Source organism: Lissotriton helveticus, chromosome 6 (genome assembly GCF_964261635.1).
Source record: "Lissotriton helveticus chromosome 6, aLisHel1.1, whole genome shotgun sequence".
Classification (NCBI taxonomy): domain Eukaryota; kingdom Metazoa; phylum Chordata; class Amphibia; order Caudata; family Salamandridae; genus Lissotriton; species Lissotriton helveticus.
The window spans coordinates 2,051,306,486-2,051,321,979 of NC_136067.1; the positions used below are offsets into that span (position 1 = coordinate 2,051,306,486).

Here is a 15,494-nt window from a genome sequence, read left to right on the forward strand (position 1 = left end):
ATCTGTGGATAGTGAAAACGTTTGGACAGTGACCGTCCTTATGTGCTTTTGTGGTCTCTAAAGGTTCTCTTTTGCTCATTCTTAAGTATGTCTGACTGCATCGGACAAGCGCCCTCATCTTTGGCATGCCAAGTTCCCTCAAGGAGGCATATACTGTGTGTTGTCACGTATGGTTATTTTTTTCCAAACTTCTAATAGTTTGTGGTTGTTTTACTGTAGTAGACATTTTGAAGTCTGTGTTTTAATGGCAACCATATATTTAATCCCACAGGGATCTTTTAACCACAGTTTAGTTTACATGGATAATGTTTGTTGGACGTTCTCCTTGGCCACTCATGCATACATGAAGTAAAACCACTTTGTAATCATTATGAATGTATAGGGGAAGCCGTCTCTGCTCTTTATTTTTTGCAGCTCTTAATTTCCTTGGCCTCACAAAGTTGACCAAGGATCAATGGAGTTGATCTAATGTTCTTTTTTCTGTTTGAGCCAGTCTCAGAATTGTATTCAGCTTGATCATCGCTGTGCGGCTAATCGTCAGTGCCACCTTGAGTCTGCCCTAATTTCTTGCCAGAAAATCATACAGCCCCCTTTTTGACTCCCAGGATTTACATTTGTTCTACCGAGAGCGAGGGATAGGAGGTCCGTTTTATGGTGATTTATATTGTACACAGAGTCCCACCCATTCTCCGCCAAAAGGGATACCTTTTGATTGTGTTGTGTTAGTTTCCTGGCCAGGGTTCAGTTGGCTAGAATGGTCATCAACTGGGATAGGAGACAACCCTGAGGAAATCGGAGGCCACTGAGTGCAGGGAATTGTGGTGGCCCCAGATTGGGCTCAAAGAGAACTGTTCTCTGACTTCTGACCCTGCGCATCTGTCCTCTGGCTTCTTCTTCAGAAGGACCTTCTGTCCCAGCAACACGGCACATTCAACACCTTCATGCATGAAGAATGATTGAGAGAGACCAGCTAAGATGTTTTGACATTGTGATGCAAGTAGTGGATGTCATCTTGACAATGCTCTGCCCTTCCATCAATCTACTTTGTTTCCTGGGCTCCTAGTGTGTGGAGAACTTAGTGTTCGAGGCATGTGGGCTGCTGAGTTCATATCTGTGCATAGATCCCCGCCTAGTGTTGGGTCCGGATGATTGCACCTTGTTGTCCTGGAAGAGTCTTCGAAGTATCACGAGATAGGTGGCTTTGGACTACAGTGCGCATGGGCATCTTTTTCATCCTCAGATTGTTTTTTTTCCACCATTGGGTTCGGATGTTATTCCTGTACTCCAACTTCGGAATCGAAACTAAACTTTTCTAGAGGCCAAAAGGCATTCGAGTTCGACGGTATTGTTCTCGCTCGGTACTTCTTGACTCGATCAGGCTTTCCATCTTGAACCGGTCGTCGACGCGGGCCGTTGGGCCTTTTCGACGCCACGTGGGACTACCGTCGATGGAAAGGAGTCCATTCAAAAGGTGCCCACAATGCCACTCCAAGTTCCCGCATACTGATACACACAGTATGCAACAAGTGCCTATCTCCAGACCATAAGGAAGAAACCTGTCCAGCTTGCGCCCAGTTCCGTTAGAAGAAAACCATCCGGATTCGACGGGCCGCTAGGCAAGAGATGCAGCGACAGGCACCGGAACCAGACGACATCTTCGATGATGAACAAGAACTTCCAGACGAGGAAGATTCAGATCTAGAGATAGTCACCGTCGAGGACCAAGACTACTCCGATGACGATATCCCACCTGGGCAAACCGTGAGTACATTGCCCCTGACACCGATTGCCCTGTCACCGAAGGCTCCGGTCGAGGCATCGCCTAAAGGCCTTTGCCAAAATCCAAGACCGCATTCGGCAGCCCCGCTGTCCGCTCGGCTCCGAAACCGAAATCTAAGCCTTCAGAGACTCCGGGTCTAACTAACGTTATCCCCAAGGTCGTCGGCCCGAAGGCCGTCGTACCGAAGAAGGCCGTACTGCCTAAGATCCGGTCGATCCGCACTCAGTCGTCGACCCGGACAAAGAGGCCGAGCCGAGAAAGAGCAATAAGGCACCAAAAGTCGTCGACTCACCAAAAAAGACTTCGCCACAGAAGTCTACATCAAAGGCACGGACAGTGGAAGAAGAACTCTTCCATCCAGATTCAGAGGAACAAACAAAACTGTATATAAACCCCGACACTGGCAAAGTCACGGTACTACACAAGAAGAAAGGCCATTGGACAAAGACTCTTATTCCACCATTCCTCTAAAGAAGAAAGACTTTGGGACTTTTCCCTCTAGACCTTTCATTCCTTTCTTTCCCGCTATGCCTGCTATGCCTTTTGCTTCCTACTCCCCTACACGCTCAGATTACGATGAGGATAACACAGGGGAAGAACCTCAAGAGGATTATAACTATCCAGAGGTTCCTAACTCCCAAAATGACCCATATGATAACACTGAACCATATGACACACATCCCATCCCTGACACCTCCCCATACCCAACAAAGCCGTCACCTACTGACAACACCATTGTCTTCAACCAGCTAATAGATAGGGCAGCGCAGTACCACAACGTAGACATGCACAATGACCCTATAGAAGAAGAATTTCTATTTGACACATTCCCTCCTTCTGAGAAAAATGTCAGAACACTTCCTATGCTAAAAGGGGTATTAAAACACGCGCCAGATATATTTAAAGATACAGCCAGGGCACGTGTAATCAATCCCAGGATTGAAAAGAAATATAGAGCTTCCCCTACGGACCCAACTTATATCAAAGGTCAGTTACCATTAGACTCACTAGTAGTGGCTAATGCACGCAAAAGGGCCAACTCACAGACAACAGGAGAAGCTCCACCTCCTGAGTCCAAAATACTAGAGGCCTCGGGTAAAAGGGTGGCATCACAAGCTTCCAGTTCATGGAGAATTGCAAATACACAAGCTCTATTGGCTCGTTACGACAGAGCACACTATGACCAGCTGGAAAGTTTAATGCAACACCTCCCTGAGCCTTTCAAAGCCCAAGCTAACGACCTCATACAGGAGGGGAAATTTATAACAAACGCCTCCATTAAATGTGCGCTTGATGCAGCTGACACTGCAGCTAGGTCCATTAACACTAGCGTCTTACTACAAAGACATGCGTGGCTACGCATCTCTGGCTTTAAAACCGAGGTGCAATCTACCATTCTTAACCAGCCAGTCAATCAAGACTTCCTTTTTGGCCCTGCAGTCGACACCATTTTAGACAAAATGAAAAAGGATACGGAAACTGCAAACTCAATGGGTGCATTGCAGTTTCAACAACACAGAGGTTCCTTTCGACGCTCCTCATACAGAGGAGCTACACGAGGCAATACTTCGCAAACCTAATCAACCTATAAAAGCAACACCCAAAGTTCCTTTAACAAGAACTCCCAACAGCGGAGGTTACAGGGGCAACAATAATAAGGGAAGGGGACGTGGAGGCAATAACACCAGAGCCTCCACTGCTGCAAAACAGTGACTTCATCACACTACCTCCAGACCCTTTAACACCGGTCGGAGGCAGAATCCAACAATTCCTACCAGTCTGGAACAACATTACCACAGACCGGTGGGTGAGACAAATTATCCAGTATGGTTATTGCCTAGAACTCACTTCTAATCCACCCAACATACCACCCGAGCCCGTCCTATGTCCATAGAACACATCACCCTGTTACAACAAGAGGTGAAATGCATGCTGGAAAAGGAGGCCATAGAGCCAGTCCCTCTCCAACACCAAGGGACAGGAGTATACTCACTAGACTTCCTTATTCCCAAAAAGGACAGCTCTCTCAGACCAATATTGGACCTCAGGTCCCTAAATCAATACATACTGTCGGAGCACTTCCACATGATCACACTGCAGCAAGTGCTCCCGATGCTCCAGCAAGGAGACTTCATAGCAACATTGGACCTCAAGGATGCGTACTTTCACATACCTATATCCATCCTGCACACAGGAAATATCTCGGGTTCACAATAGAAGGGAAACACTTCCAATTCAAGGTTCTCCCCTTTGGAGTAACCACGGCCCCAAGAGTGTTTACGAAATGCTTCGCGACAGTAGCTGCACATCTCAGGAGGCAACACATATACGTGTTTCCATACCTGGACGATTGGCTAATTCAGGCAAAATCGTACGAACAGTGTGTAAGAGACACGTCTCAAACACTTCAGCTGCTACACAGCCTAGGGTTTTCAATAAACTACCCAAAATAGCATCTACAACCATCCCACATACAGCAATATCTGGGAGCTACTATAGACACCTCAGTGGGAAAGGCATCTCCAAACTCAGCCAGGATAGCCAGCATGCAGATGCTCATTCGCAAATTTCAGCCAAAACGCTCTTTGCCAGCTCGAGTCTTCATGCAGCTCATAGGCCTAATGGCCTCCTGCATATTCATTGTCCCTCATGCCCGACTTCAAATAGGTCCACTGCAAGAATGCTTTGCAAGACAGTGGAACCAAGCTCAAGGACTACTAAAAGACTTAGTGTTGGTGGACAGTCGCGCTTACAACTCTCTGCAGTGGTGGAACCCACAAAACCTTTGCAAGGGGCGACTGTTCCAAGAGCAAGTTCCACAACTAGTACTAACAGCAGACGCATCACTGACAGGCTGGGGAGCCCATCTACTTCAATACACCGTTCAAGGGCTCTGGATAATCAAACAAAAGAAACTGCATATCAACCAACTAGAGTTGCTAGCAATATTTCTAGCCCTAAAAGCTTTCCTAAAATTCCTGTACAACAAGACTGTGTTGATCCTGACGGACAACATGACAGCCATGTACTGTATCCAGAAACGGTGGAACACACTCTCCACAGCTGTCCCACTTGGCACAGAGCATATGGAAGTGGGCAATTCTAAAAAAACATCTTTCTCCTGGCGGAACACCTACCAGGGAAAGACAATCAAGTAGCGGATCTGCTCAGCAGACACAGCCAACAACTACTCGAATGGGATATTCACCCCCAAGTTTTCCAGCCATTCTTCCAAAAGTGGGGGCACCCAGAGATAGACCTGTTTGCCACAAAGGAAAACTCAAAATGCCAGTACTTTGCCGCCAGGTTCCCACATTCGCTGTCACAGGGCAATGCGATATGGATGAACTGGTCAAGCAGATTTGCGTACGCTTTTCCCCCAGCACCACTGATTCCGCTGGTGGCACGCAAACTACGGCAACAGTCACTCACAATGATCCTAGTTGCTCCCACATGGGCGAGACAGCCAAGGTGCACAACGTTCCTGGAGCTTTCAGTAGTTCCTCATCAAAGGCTGCGCCTTGCACCCCATCTTCTAACTCAGAACCATGTGTGAGTAGTGTGCGACCCCACCCCCAATTTTAATGTTAAAGCTCCCTCGAGCAGTTGGCTGACGAGCCTGGGACCCCGCACCTGCGCGCCTGAGTGGTACTAAACCTGGCAGATATTTGGCAGCCACTGGCAACCCCAGAACACGGCCTATCCCTGCTGACGAGGGGTGATACCCCTAAACACGTGTCCAGGGATGGCGAAGATAGCAGATAATCGAAAGAAGATGCATCGCGGAACACGTAACTACATTGACCACAGTCCTTAGGGGCGATACCGCTGGTGTGTGAGTAGTGTGCGACCCCACCCCCAATTGTAATGTTAAAGCTCCCTCGAGCAGTTGACTGACGAGCCTGGGACCCCGCACCTGCGCGCCTGAGTGGTACTAAACCTGGCAGATATTTGGCAGCCACCGGCAACCCCAGAACACGGCCTATCCCTGCTGACGAGGGGTGATACCCCGAAACACGTGTCCAGGGATGGCGAAGATAGCGAAGATAGCAGATAATCGAAAGAAGATGCATCGCGGAACACGTAACTACATTGACCACAGTCCTTAGGGGCGATACCGCTGGTGTGTGAGTAGTGTGCGACCCCACCCCCAATTGTAAAACTACTCGAATGGGATATTCACCCCCAAGTTCTCCAGCCATTCTTCCAAAAGTGGGGGCACCCAGAGATAGACCTGTTTGCCACAAAGGAAAACTCAAAATGCCAGTACTTTGCCGCCAGGTTCCCACATCCGCTGTCACAGGGCAATGCGATATGGATGAACTGGTCAAGCAGATTTGCGTACGCTTTTCCCCCAGCACCACTGATTCCGCTGGTGGCACGCAAGCTACGGCAACAGTCACTCACAATGATCCTAGTTGCTCCCACATGGGCGAGACAGCCAAGGTACACAACGTTCCTGGAGCTTTCAGTAGCTCCTCATCAAAGGCTGCGCCTTGCACCCCATCTTCTAACTCAGAACCATGGAGAAATCAGACACCCAGATCCCAATCAGATGAACCTAGCGATCTGGCTCCTTAAGTCTTAGAATTTGGATACCTTAACTTGCCCCCAGACTGCATGAATATCATTAAGGAGGCAAGGATACCAACTACTAGAGCATGCTATGCAGTCAAATGGAAAAGATTTGTTATTTACTGCAACAATAACCAAATCAACCCACTAGAAGCTTCCATACAAAACATTATATGTTACCTATAGCATCTTCAAATATGCAACCTAGCATACTCTTCTATAAGACTACACCTTGCTGCTATAGCAGCATATCTCCAAAACAGACAACACCTTTCACTGTTTAGATTACCAGCAATCATGGCTTTCATGGCGGGTCTCAAAAGGGTGATTCCTCCAAAATACCCACCTTCGCCAGTTTGGAACCTCAATATAGTACTCCCCAGACTTATGGGTCCTCCTTTCGAACCTCTACACTCATGCGAATTGCAATTTCTAACATGGAAGGTAGCATTCTTGATTGCCATTACTTCACTCAGGCGAGTTAGTGAACTTCAAGCACTAACAATTCAAGAACCCTTCAGGCAAGTACATGCTAACAGGGTAGTACTTAGGACAAACCCTAAATTTATGCCAAAGGTCATATCCACTTTCCACATTATCAATCAATAGAACTGCCAGTGTTGTTCCAAAATCCACAGTCAGTAGCCGAAAGAGCCCTACACACACTAGATGTAAGGAGAGCTCTGCTTTATTATGTGGACAGAACTAAATCGTTCAGAAAAACAAAACAATTATTTGTTGCTTTTTCACCACAACATAAAGGGAATCCCATATCATAGTCCGGAATAGCCAGATGGATAGTTAAATGCATTCAAATATGTTATCAAAAAGCTAAACGCACGTTAACTGTTCCCCCAAGAGCACACTCTACGCGCAAAATGGGGGCATCCATGGCTTTCCTAGGGAATATTCCTCTTGAAGACATATGTAGAGCAGCCACATGGTCTACTATACACACTTTCACAAAACACTACTGCGTAGATGTGCAAGCAAAGCAGCAAGCTGCTGTAGGCCAAGCTGTCCTCAAAACTCTTTTTCAAACTGCTGCAGCTGGCACAGGTAACCACCGCTAGAGGAGATACTGCTATACAGTCTATGCACAGATATGAATTCAGCAGCCCACATGCCTCGAACGGAATATGCTACTTACCAGTATGCATCTGTTCTTGGCATGTAGGGCTGCTGACATTCATATTGCTCGCCCTCCTCCCCGGTGCCTGTTGCAGCTGCAGCATTATCTTTTGCATGGCCATCTCTTACTTACTATTTCCATCTCTGCCACAATGGCGAAAAACAATCTGGGTATGGAGTCGATGCCCATGCGCACTGTAGTCCAAGGGAGGAGCCACCTATCTCGTGATACTTCGAAGACTCTTCCAGGACAACAAGGTGCAATCACCCGGACCCAACACTAGGCGGCGATCTATGCACAGATATGAATGTCAGCAGCCCTACATGTCAAGAACAGATGCATACTGGTAAGTAGCATATTCCTAACCCTCCGCAGACAAGGTTTTGCCTCTGGCACAGTTAAAGGTTCTTTATCGGCTCTGTTGCCTTTCTCCACCTACCTGATCCGTTGTCATTATTCAAATCGCCTATTTCTGCTAACCGCATTAGGGAGCTTCAAGCTTTGTCTGTGAATCTTCCAATTAAAACATTGTTCCCAGACAATTTGGTCCTTCCGTTCAAAAGTCAGTTGCCTTCTCATGCGATGAAATAGTTACATTTCCCATGCCTTTTACCCTCTCCGTCATTCCAAGGAGGAGTAAAGGCTGCATCGATTTTATGCTAGTGCATGCCCTTAGCATCTATGCTGATGGGGCGGAGGACCACGGTGTTGATGCTTAGCTGATCATCGGATTCACCAGTACGAAGAAGGGAAAAGCAGTCCAGAAGCAAACCATAGCCCATTGTATTGTTCACTTCATTAAGCTGTGTTCAGTTCTGGCAAAAAAGGACCTCCAGCGGGCTTCTGAGTTGATTCCGCCAGAGCAAAGGCTACGACTATGGCTATACCTCAACAGTGGGAGGGGGTATTTCAATTTAATCATTTACCAACCTGCCACGTGCACTTTCGTTCATATTTTCACCAGGCACCACTCCATTGATAATCAGGTCAGAGAAACCATCATTTTGCCAGTTAAGTTCTTCAGCACTTCTGCAGGTCTACTCATCAAACCCACCTCTTACTAAGGAGAGACTGCTCTAGTAATAATTCACAAGGCGAGCAATCTGCAGTGCGGAGTATCCTTCGGAAAATTTCTCTTTGGATTCTTTTTAGACCTAGATATTCCTCGCCCTCTCCCTGTTCTGTTGCATGGATGTTTGGGGAATTATTCAGATCCCAAGTTAGATGTTTTTCACCGCCTGTGTCACCTCAGTTGGGTTCATCCTACTCTGTCTCTGCTTCTGGGGGCATGGAGAAAAGACTGGATACTGACTTCAGTGCGTGGGGGTGATGCCTTTGTGCCTCCAGTGCTGATCTGGGTCTCGTGGAATCCGATCGTACCACCTGCCGTGGTGTGGGAGGTATGAACACTTTTTCCATATCCAGTCTGGATGGAACATGAGGACCGGAAAGGTCAGGTTAGACTATCCACCTGAAAGAGCATTATAAAAGGTAAGTAACTTATCAAATTCTTAGAGTGGCCTTAAAAGGTCTCGTGTCGGCAGCCCAGAGAGGCAACAATGTGTTTGGCATTAATTGGCTGTAGGCTAGAGAGATCAGATTTTGAATCTGAGCCTTGATTCATCTGTGGGATGCCAGAGCGAGATGTTGTCGGTCTGCTTCAGACACAAGGTGAGACGGACAGCCTGATTTTGTACTCTAACACTTCTAACAACATTTTGTGAAGTGATCCTGCAAGAATCTCCTTTGACTACTTAATTCTAGAATTAATCACTTCAAGCACAAGATTAGTCCTTTCAAAAGTAACCTTCCTTGGAAGACGCGCAGGTGGTGACGTTGACCATCTGTGGAATCAGAGATACAATGGTGTTGAAAAGAACGACCTGATGGCATACTTTGGCCGACTTGTAGAGAGTGCCCAATCAAAAGAAAATAAGGGTGTTGGAGACTGAGACGGGACTATGATGTCTCTAACGTGATCTTATGGTAGCTACACATCCTTTAGAAGATGTACCGTTACTTTAAAGGAGCTGGTGTCCGAAAGATAAAGTAGGAGTAGGGTTAAAGTTTCTGTGTAACTCAATATATATTTACGCATTCAAAAAGGAATATTGTCGATTTGAGAAGAAAGACTGGATATTACGGTCTACTGTGTGTTGTGTAAATGAAGGATTCACTTTTCCCGTGTAAATCTGGTGGTGAGCGCAACTAAATTCAATGTTCATTATTGATCAGGAAGAACACCACAAATCTACTGCACTCGAGAGGATTGCACCTTTGTTCTAATGTGCTGTCTGCCATCTAATGGAATCTGTGAAATTTACAGGTGTTCTCATCGCCCCCACCCCCTCCCCCCTCACTGAATTTTCAGGGAGAGGAATTTTCTAATTCCGAATGTATTGGTTAAAACTATTCCCCACACTCCCAAGCAGTGTGGGGAATAGTTTGTTGAAAGCGATAGCTTGTAGGAGGTCCTTCGTATTGCAGAAGATTTCTCAGGAATGTTATTACCTAGAATAAAGGAGCAATAATTTGCCATTAGCAGCAGCGACATATATCCGATTACAAATCTAGCCTGCTTGCATGACCGAAATGAGTTCTGATCTAGCATAGACTCAACCCACCTAGACCTCTTGCTAGGATACAACACTGCAAAGCCACACGATTTGCAGCTAAGCGCTATACCTATGGCAATGGAGAATGGTGGAGAAGCGTGGCTCAGTGGTTAGAGGCGGCAGACCCGGAAGCTGAGATCGACCCTGGACCAGGGTTCGATTCCCCGCCTCGGCAGGTCTCGGCTCAAAATTCCACGGACTCGACAATTCTCGCTCCGGTGCCTACTCGACTCACGGGTTCACACTCTGCGACTCTGGGCAATAGCTTGCTTAATCTCCACTACGGCCCCTCGCGGCGGGATGCCTGGCTTTCACCTTGTGGACACCCTGCCGGGGTATCTCACAGGGGAATACCAGGACGGGTTCCCTAAGCAAGCGCCTTGAGACCCCTGGGTGATTCGTGCGCTATATAAATCGAAATACATTTATATTTACAATGACATTATGAAGTGGCCACGAAAAGAAAGTCTGCATAACCAGTCCGGTTTCGAAAATCGAAAACTGTATGCAGGAAACTTTTTTGAGAAGTTACTCATGCTACTTGTAACATGTATCACTTAATCTTCTTTGTACTTTAGCGCATCTATTATATGCAGCTGCTGTAAACTAGATTTAAATCGTTTTTTTAATGAAGCATCAAAATCTCAGGAGTAATTATTCTAAAACAGTATATATTTTAAAAACCAATGTACAGTGCACAATTTATAAAACAACCACTCCCTAGCAATATGCGTTGTAGCCAATAGTATCTGGTAAAACAATGCTCTACTTTCTGTTCTCATCTCAGATTGTGGTTATGACCTTCTAAAGCTAGTATTCAGTAATCCTTTTGAAATTTTCATTTGATATGATTGAGGCTAATGTTTGTGTATGTCACATGTCTGTCCTCTTCCGCGAAGCTTGTTATCTTCTAACCTGAAGGGGTCAAATGAGCGAATATTCTTATTGGTCGCATCACTTCTCAGCCCCTGTGCCACCAGCATTGAGGATGCTGACCGTTCTAGGAGAGGATGGGGTGTAGTGGTACCCTTTGTTGCAGTCCCTGGTCTGGGCAGGTGAGAGTTGGCAGCGGGGGATGTTGGATGTTAAGGTCCGCAGAGCACCTTAAAATGATCACCAAATCACAGCAGCAAAAATGAATGACTACAGACCTGGTTCAATCACTAGTCCACCTGCCCTGAACATTGCTTATTCAGATTCCCACTCTCAGCCCTGCGTTCGAGCAAACGGATGAGGCGTGTGAAATGAACGGAGTCCTTGTACCGTGGGGTCTGAGACCCCCACCCCAGAATTTATGGAGGAAGTCTCCAGAATCCAAATCGACCCCACTCGTGTGCTCGTCTTTTTTGGATACAGACCCCACTTCTGCAGTGTCATTGTGTCTAGGCCTCGCCTTTGATGGAATCACCTTCGCATTGTACATATTGTCCCCACATTGTTGTCTTGGAATGTGCGCAGTGAAGGAGTTTCTGTAAAGTTTTATTGTAATCTAGGGATGATCTCCAGGGATCATGTGAAGTACCTGCCCACTGCCAGCCTTACCCTGCATCCTGTCACTATGCTCTGTAGGGCCTATGATCATTGAACTATGGGCAGTCTTACGCTACGCACACTCCAATTTTACCAGCATCGTCTTCTATAGCAGTCTCATTTTGCAGCTTTGGGTACCAGCAGGTTTTCTGAATCCTCCCCTGGATTATAAACAGGCATCTTTGAACTTTGTGTCAAGCTGGAATAATTCAGTTGTTCGTTTTGTAATCCATACCACAATCCCTAGTGACAAAAGATTCGTGTTAGTCGCTAGTCACCTGTTGATGATGTAGTTTGTCAGAAAGAAAGTCTCCAACCAGTCTCCTAATATTTACTTTTCATCCCCTTTTTAGCTTGGACTCTTTCAGAGATCCTGACTTTATCAACTTAATTTAGTAGACATATATATGGTGGTGAGAACTCTTGCCTGAGTTTGTCCTCCTGCATTCAGTGGTCTGTCCTCAGAAGGAAGGGTATCAGAATGGTTCTTGACATGCCTTCTGCAGATAAACAAAACATTTCGTTTTTTCAGTATTCCCAATTCATTAGAGTTGGTAATAGGCAAAACATGATGACAAATCTTATATTTATTACTGATGAAATGTGTTACTATGTAAGGGCAGATAATGTAATATATCCACTTACTTCAAATGAAATTTTCAGATATTTGTGTCTACAAAAGAATCCTTGTGCCTTTGCTCTAATCCTATTAAATCTGTCTCCCTTTTCTTGCTTACAGTTGTAAGGAAGCTTCAAGAGTTTGAATTACCCTATGTCTCTGTTACTAGCCTCAGGAATCAAGAATACAAAATAATTCTACGGAAAAGGTGAGCACAAGTTGTACGTTACATTTCACACAAGTCTGGAATAAAGAACTGCATGTGTATACGCTGATGGAGGCTTGCATTTTCATGTTTTTGTTCAATGTTATTCCTTGGTTTTTCGTTGATTCAATGCTGAATGTTTTACCGTTGACAGTGTCTAATCGGTTGAGACACTCGTGTGCCAAGGGGGTTGTGAGGGGAGAGATAAGGAGGCAATCAGTCTTGAAGGAGATCAGTTTTAAGTAGTTCCGGACTAGCCAGCCTTTGACATTTGCTCACACTTTGTTGTGAAGGATAAAGTCACCAGGTAGACTATTTTTAGGTATAGTTGAGTGTCATCCTCGTACATATGGTACGCCAAATATGAGTGATTGAGAATCTCGGTCAGTGACTCCATGTGGGAAGAGGGTTGAGCTTTCAGATACTTCCAACCTCAGCAAGGGTGGGTTAGTTAAGGAAACCTCCAATTCGATTAGCTGTGCATGGTTATTTAGATAAGAGGAGAAACATCTGAGCACATTCTTGTAAACCCCATTCTCTGCTCAAGCGCCTTCGGTAGATTGATATTGTTGACTGTGTCTAAAGCAGAGGATAAACGAGGGCGAGAAGACAGTTGTTGTGCTGGTCCAAGATTTTGAGAGCATTGTCCTTGATGTGTAGGCTGGATTTGTCTGTTCTTTAGCCTGGACCAGATTGGCAGTTGTTGAGCAGATCATAGTTTTCAATTTGTTGACTCAGTTGGGAAATGGGAATTTTTTTCTAGTGCTTTTGCCAAAAAAGAGAGATTGGCTACTGGACAACAGTTGTTTAGTTCAGCTGGATTCATGCTTGTGCTTTTTCAAGTGAGTTGTCAATTGCACAATTTTCAGGCAGTCTCTGATTGTATCTTGGGTGAGAGATGCATTGACTCTTTTGGTCTTGAGAGGGTAAGAAAGGTGACTCCGATTTTTTGAGAGTCATGAGAGCATCCGTTCAATGAAGTGTGAGGTGGGTTTCAGCGCTGCTATGACCTAGCAGATGTCTGTTTCACTGAGACTTTTGAATTTGCTCCATGTAGCAATATTTTGGGCTTTAGAGGATGGTTGGGAGCTATTACCAGCTTAGAGTGCATGTGCTGCTCTTTGGAGAAGGGTAGGCAGTTCAGAGAAGTCTGGTTTGCACCAAGTTCAGTGGCGATAGAACTTTCAATTTTTCTTACCTTCTCCTCAAAAAAGGTCAAATTTCTCACGTTTTGGAGGAGGTGTCACTGAGCATGGTGGTAGTGTTAGGGCATGCTTGATGATTTTAAAGAGTTTGGCTTGCCTTTTTTGGTGGAGTTAAGTTGGGACTTGAAAAGTGAGGCTTATTCATTTCACATTCCTTTCTGGTAGCCGTTTTTTACATCTTGGTGTTGGCTTAGATGTAAGGAGAATGAGGTTTGTCTTCATCTTCTCTCAGCTTGGCTGATATCCCTCATTTCCTTTGTTTTGGCTGCATCAGAGGTGGGATCCTTTCTTTTTCAGTCTTTTGGCCCGAGGAGAAGCCACCTCATCCATGATGTCCGTCATTGTCCAGCTGTAGTACAAGGTCAGCGCTTGTATTTTCGGCATCTCACTAGAGGGTGTGAGGATCCTCGGGCTTAGTGAGTATAGTTCATGCCGTTTGATCTATTTTCTATCTTATCCAGCGTTTGGATCTGAAACCATAGCCCTGGTCATCTTGTCTGTATGCGATGAGGTATAAGAGGATTGGGTGATTGTCTGACCAGTCACTCTGTAGGGTGGCTTCTATGTGTCATGGTACTTATTTGGCTACAAGGAGGTCCAGGGCTGCCCCTTTCATGTGGGTCGCACCTTCATGTATGCACATGATTGTCATCAGAAAGGAAGACTGTTAGGTTGACAACTTGTGAATCAGTAAAATCGATCTAGTGTGGTGAACTCAATCAGCTTTTCCGGGAAAAGCTAGTGTACTCCTAGCATGTGGTAGAAGAGGTAACATTTTGTCCACAACGTCCCAGCTGAGAAGAGCTTAACTCCGAGGTATTCACAGGTAGGGAGGAGATATTTAGGGAGTTTCAATGTATGACTGCAACAGCACCTCCTGGATGATCGTTGTGGTCAAGTTGTTAAATAGGAGAATTTTGGGGTACTAAGATTTTCATCAGGGGAGCAGTGGAGTGATTGGGCCATGTTTCAGTCTGGAATATGATGTTTAGTCCATTTCAGATTCTCACCTCAGCGATGTCTGCAGCAAGTGTAGGTGCTGATCTACAATTTTGAAGCATGCATTTGAGCGCATCAGCCAGTGCTTGGAAAGGGTGCGTGTTATCCAGCATTAGAGGGATCGAGATGAGGTATGTGGGGTTATGTCCAGGTGCGTTCATGTGGTGTCTGCTCCTATTGGTGTTGGCAGTGACCAGATGCCGTGTGGAGGCAACTGAGGATCAGAGAGGAGTTTGTAGGGCTGTAAAAGGGAGTCAGATTCCACTTCTGTGAGACGGCAGAGTGGTCTTTTGGGGTTTTAGGTGTTTCGTGCAAGTATAGAGAGCCGTGGAGGAGTGGGAGATTGCTTTCCTGGGATGGAGGCTACAAAGTGGTCTAGCTACGTATGCATGTAGCGCTCGGAGAGGCTAGTCTCAATGAGATTGATCGCAATATCCTTTACCTCCTCTTGCCAATTTGTTTTCTAGCTGGCACCAGAGGCGGATTGGGAGGGTATTGTATATAGATGTGTGATACTCGCTGTAACTTCAGGAGTTGTTCGGGTTACCTGTTGAGCAGCCTGATGAACGACAGTGATCACTCTGGGGTCAACAACGAGTTCTGAGGATATGGCTGATGCCATGTAGAGCAAGCTGAAGAGCATGGGGGTTAGTCCAGCCAGCCAGATATTTCCAAAGAGGGATTGAGAAAATGGGGAGCCAATCAAGGTATGCGCCCAGTTGGATGTGGGCAGTTATGGTGGTGGGCGTTGTCATTTCGAGTTGTGTAGGGAGTGACCCTGTGATGAGACCAGTCTAGGTGAAGAGGGGGCTGTGGTTGAGGATATTTTTAGGA

The 15,494-nt window shown here is 45.9% G+C and overlaps 1 protein-coding gene across 4 annotated transcripts in view; it reads left to right on the top strand.

Annotated features, from left to right (window-relative positions):
- Positions 1-15,494, top strand: part of SNX17 (sorting nexin 17) — a 225,263-nt gene that overhangs the window by 156,368 nt on the left and 53,401 nt on the right. For all 4 annotated transcript variants that reach the window (XM_078650105.1, XM_078650103.1, XM_078650104.1 and 1 more), the window contains exon 7: positions 12,372-12,459. In XM_078650105.1, coding sequence (XP_078506231.1) covers positions 12,372-12,459 — 88 coding nt within the window. The remainder of the gene's footprint in view (positions 1-12,371; positions 12,460-15,494) is intronic.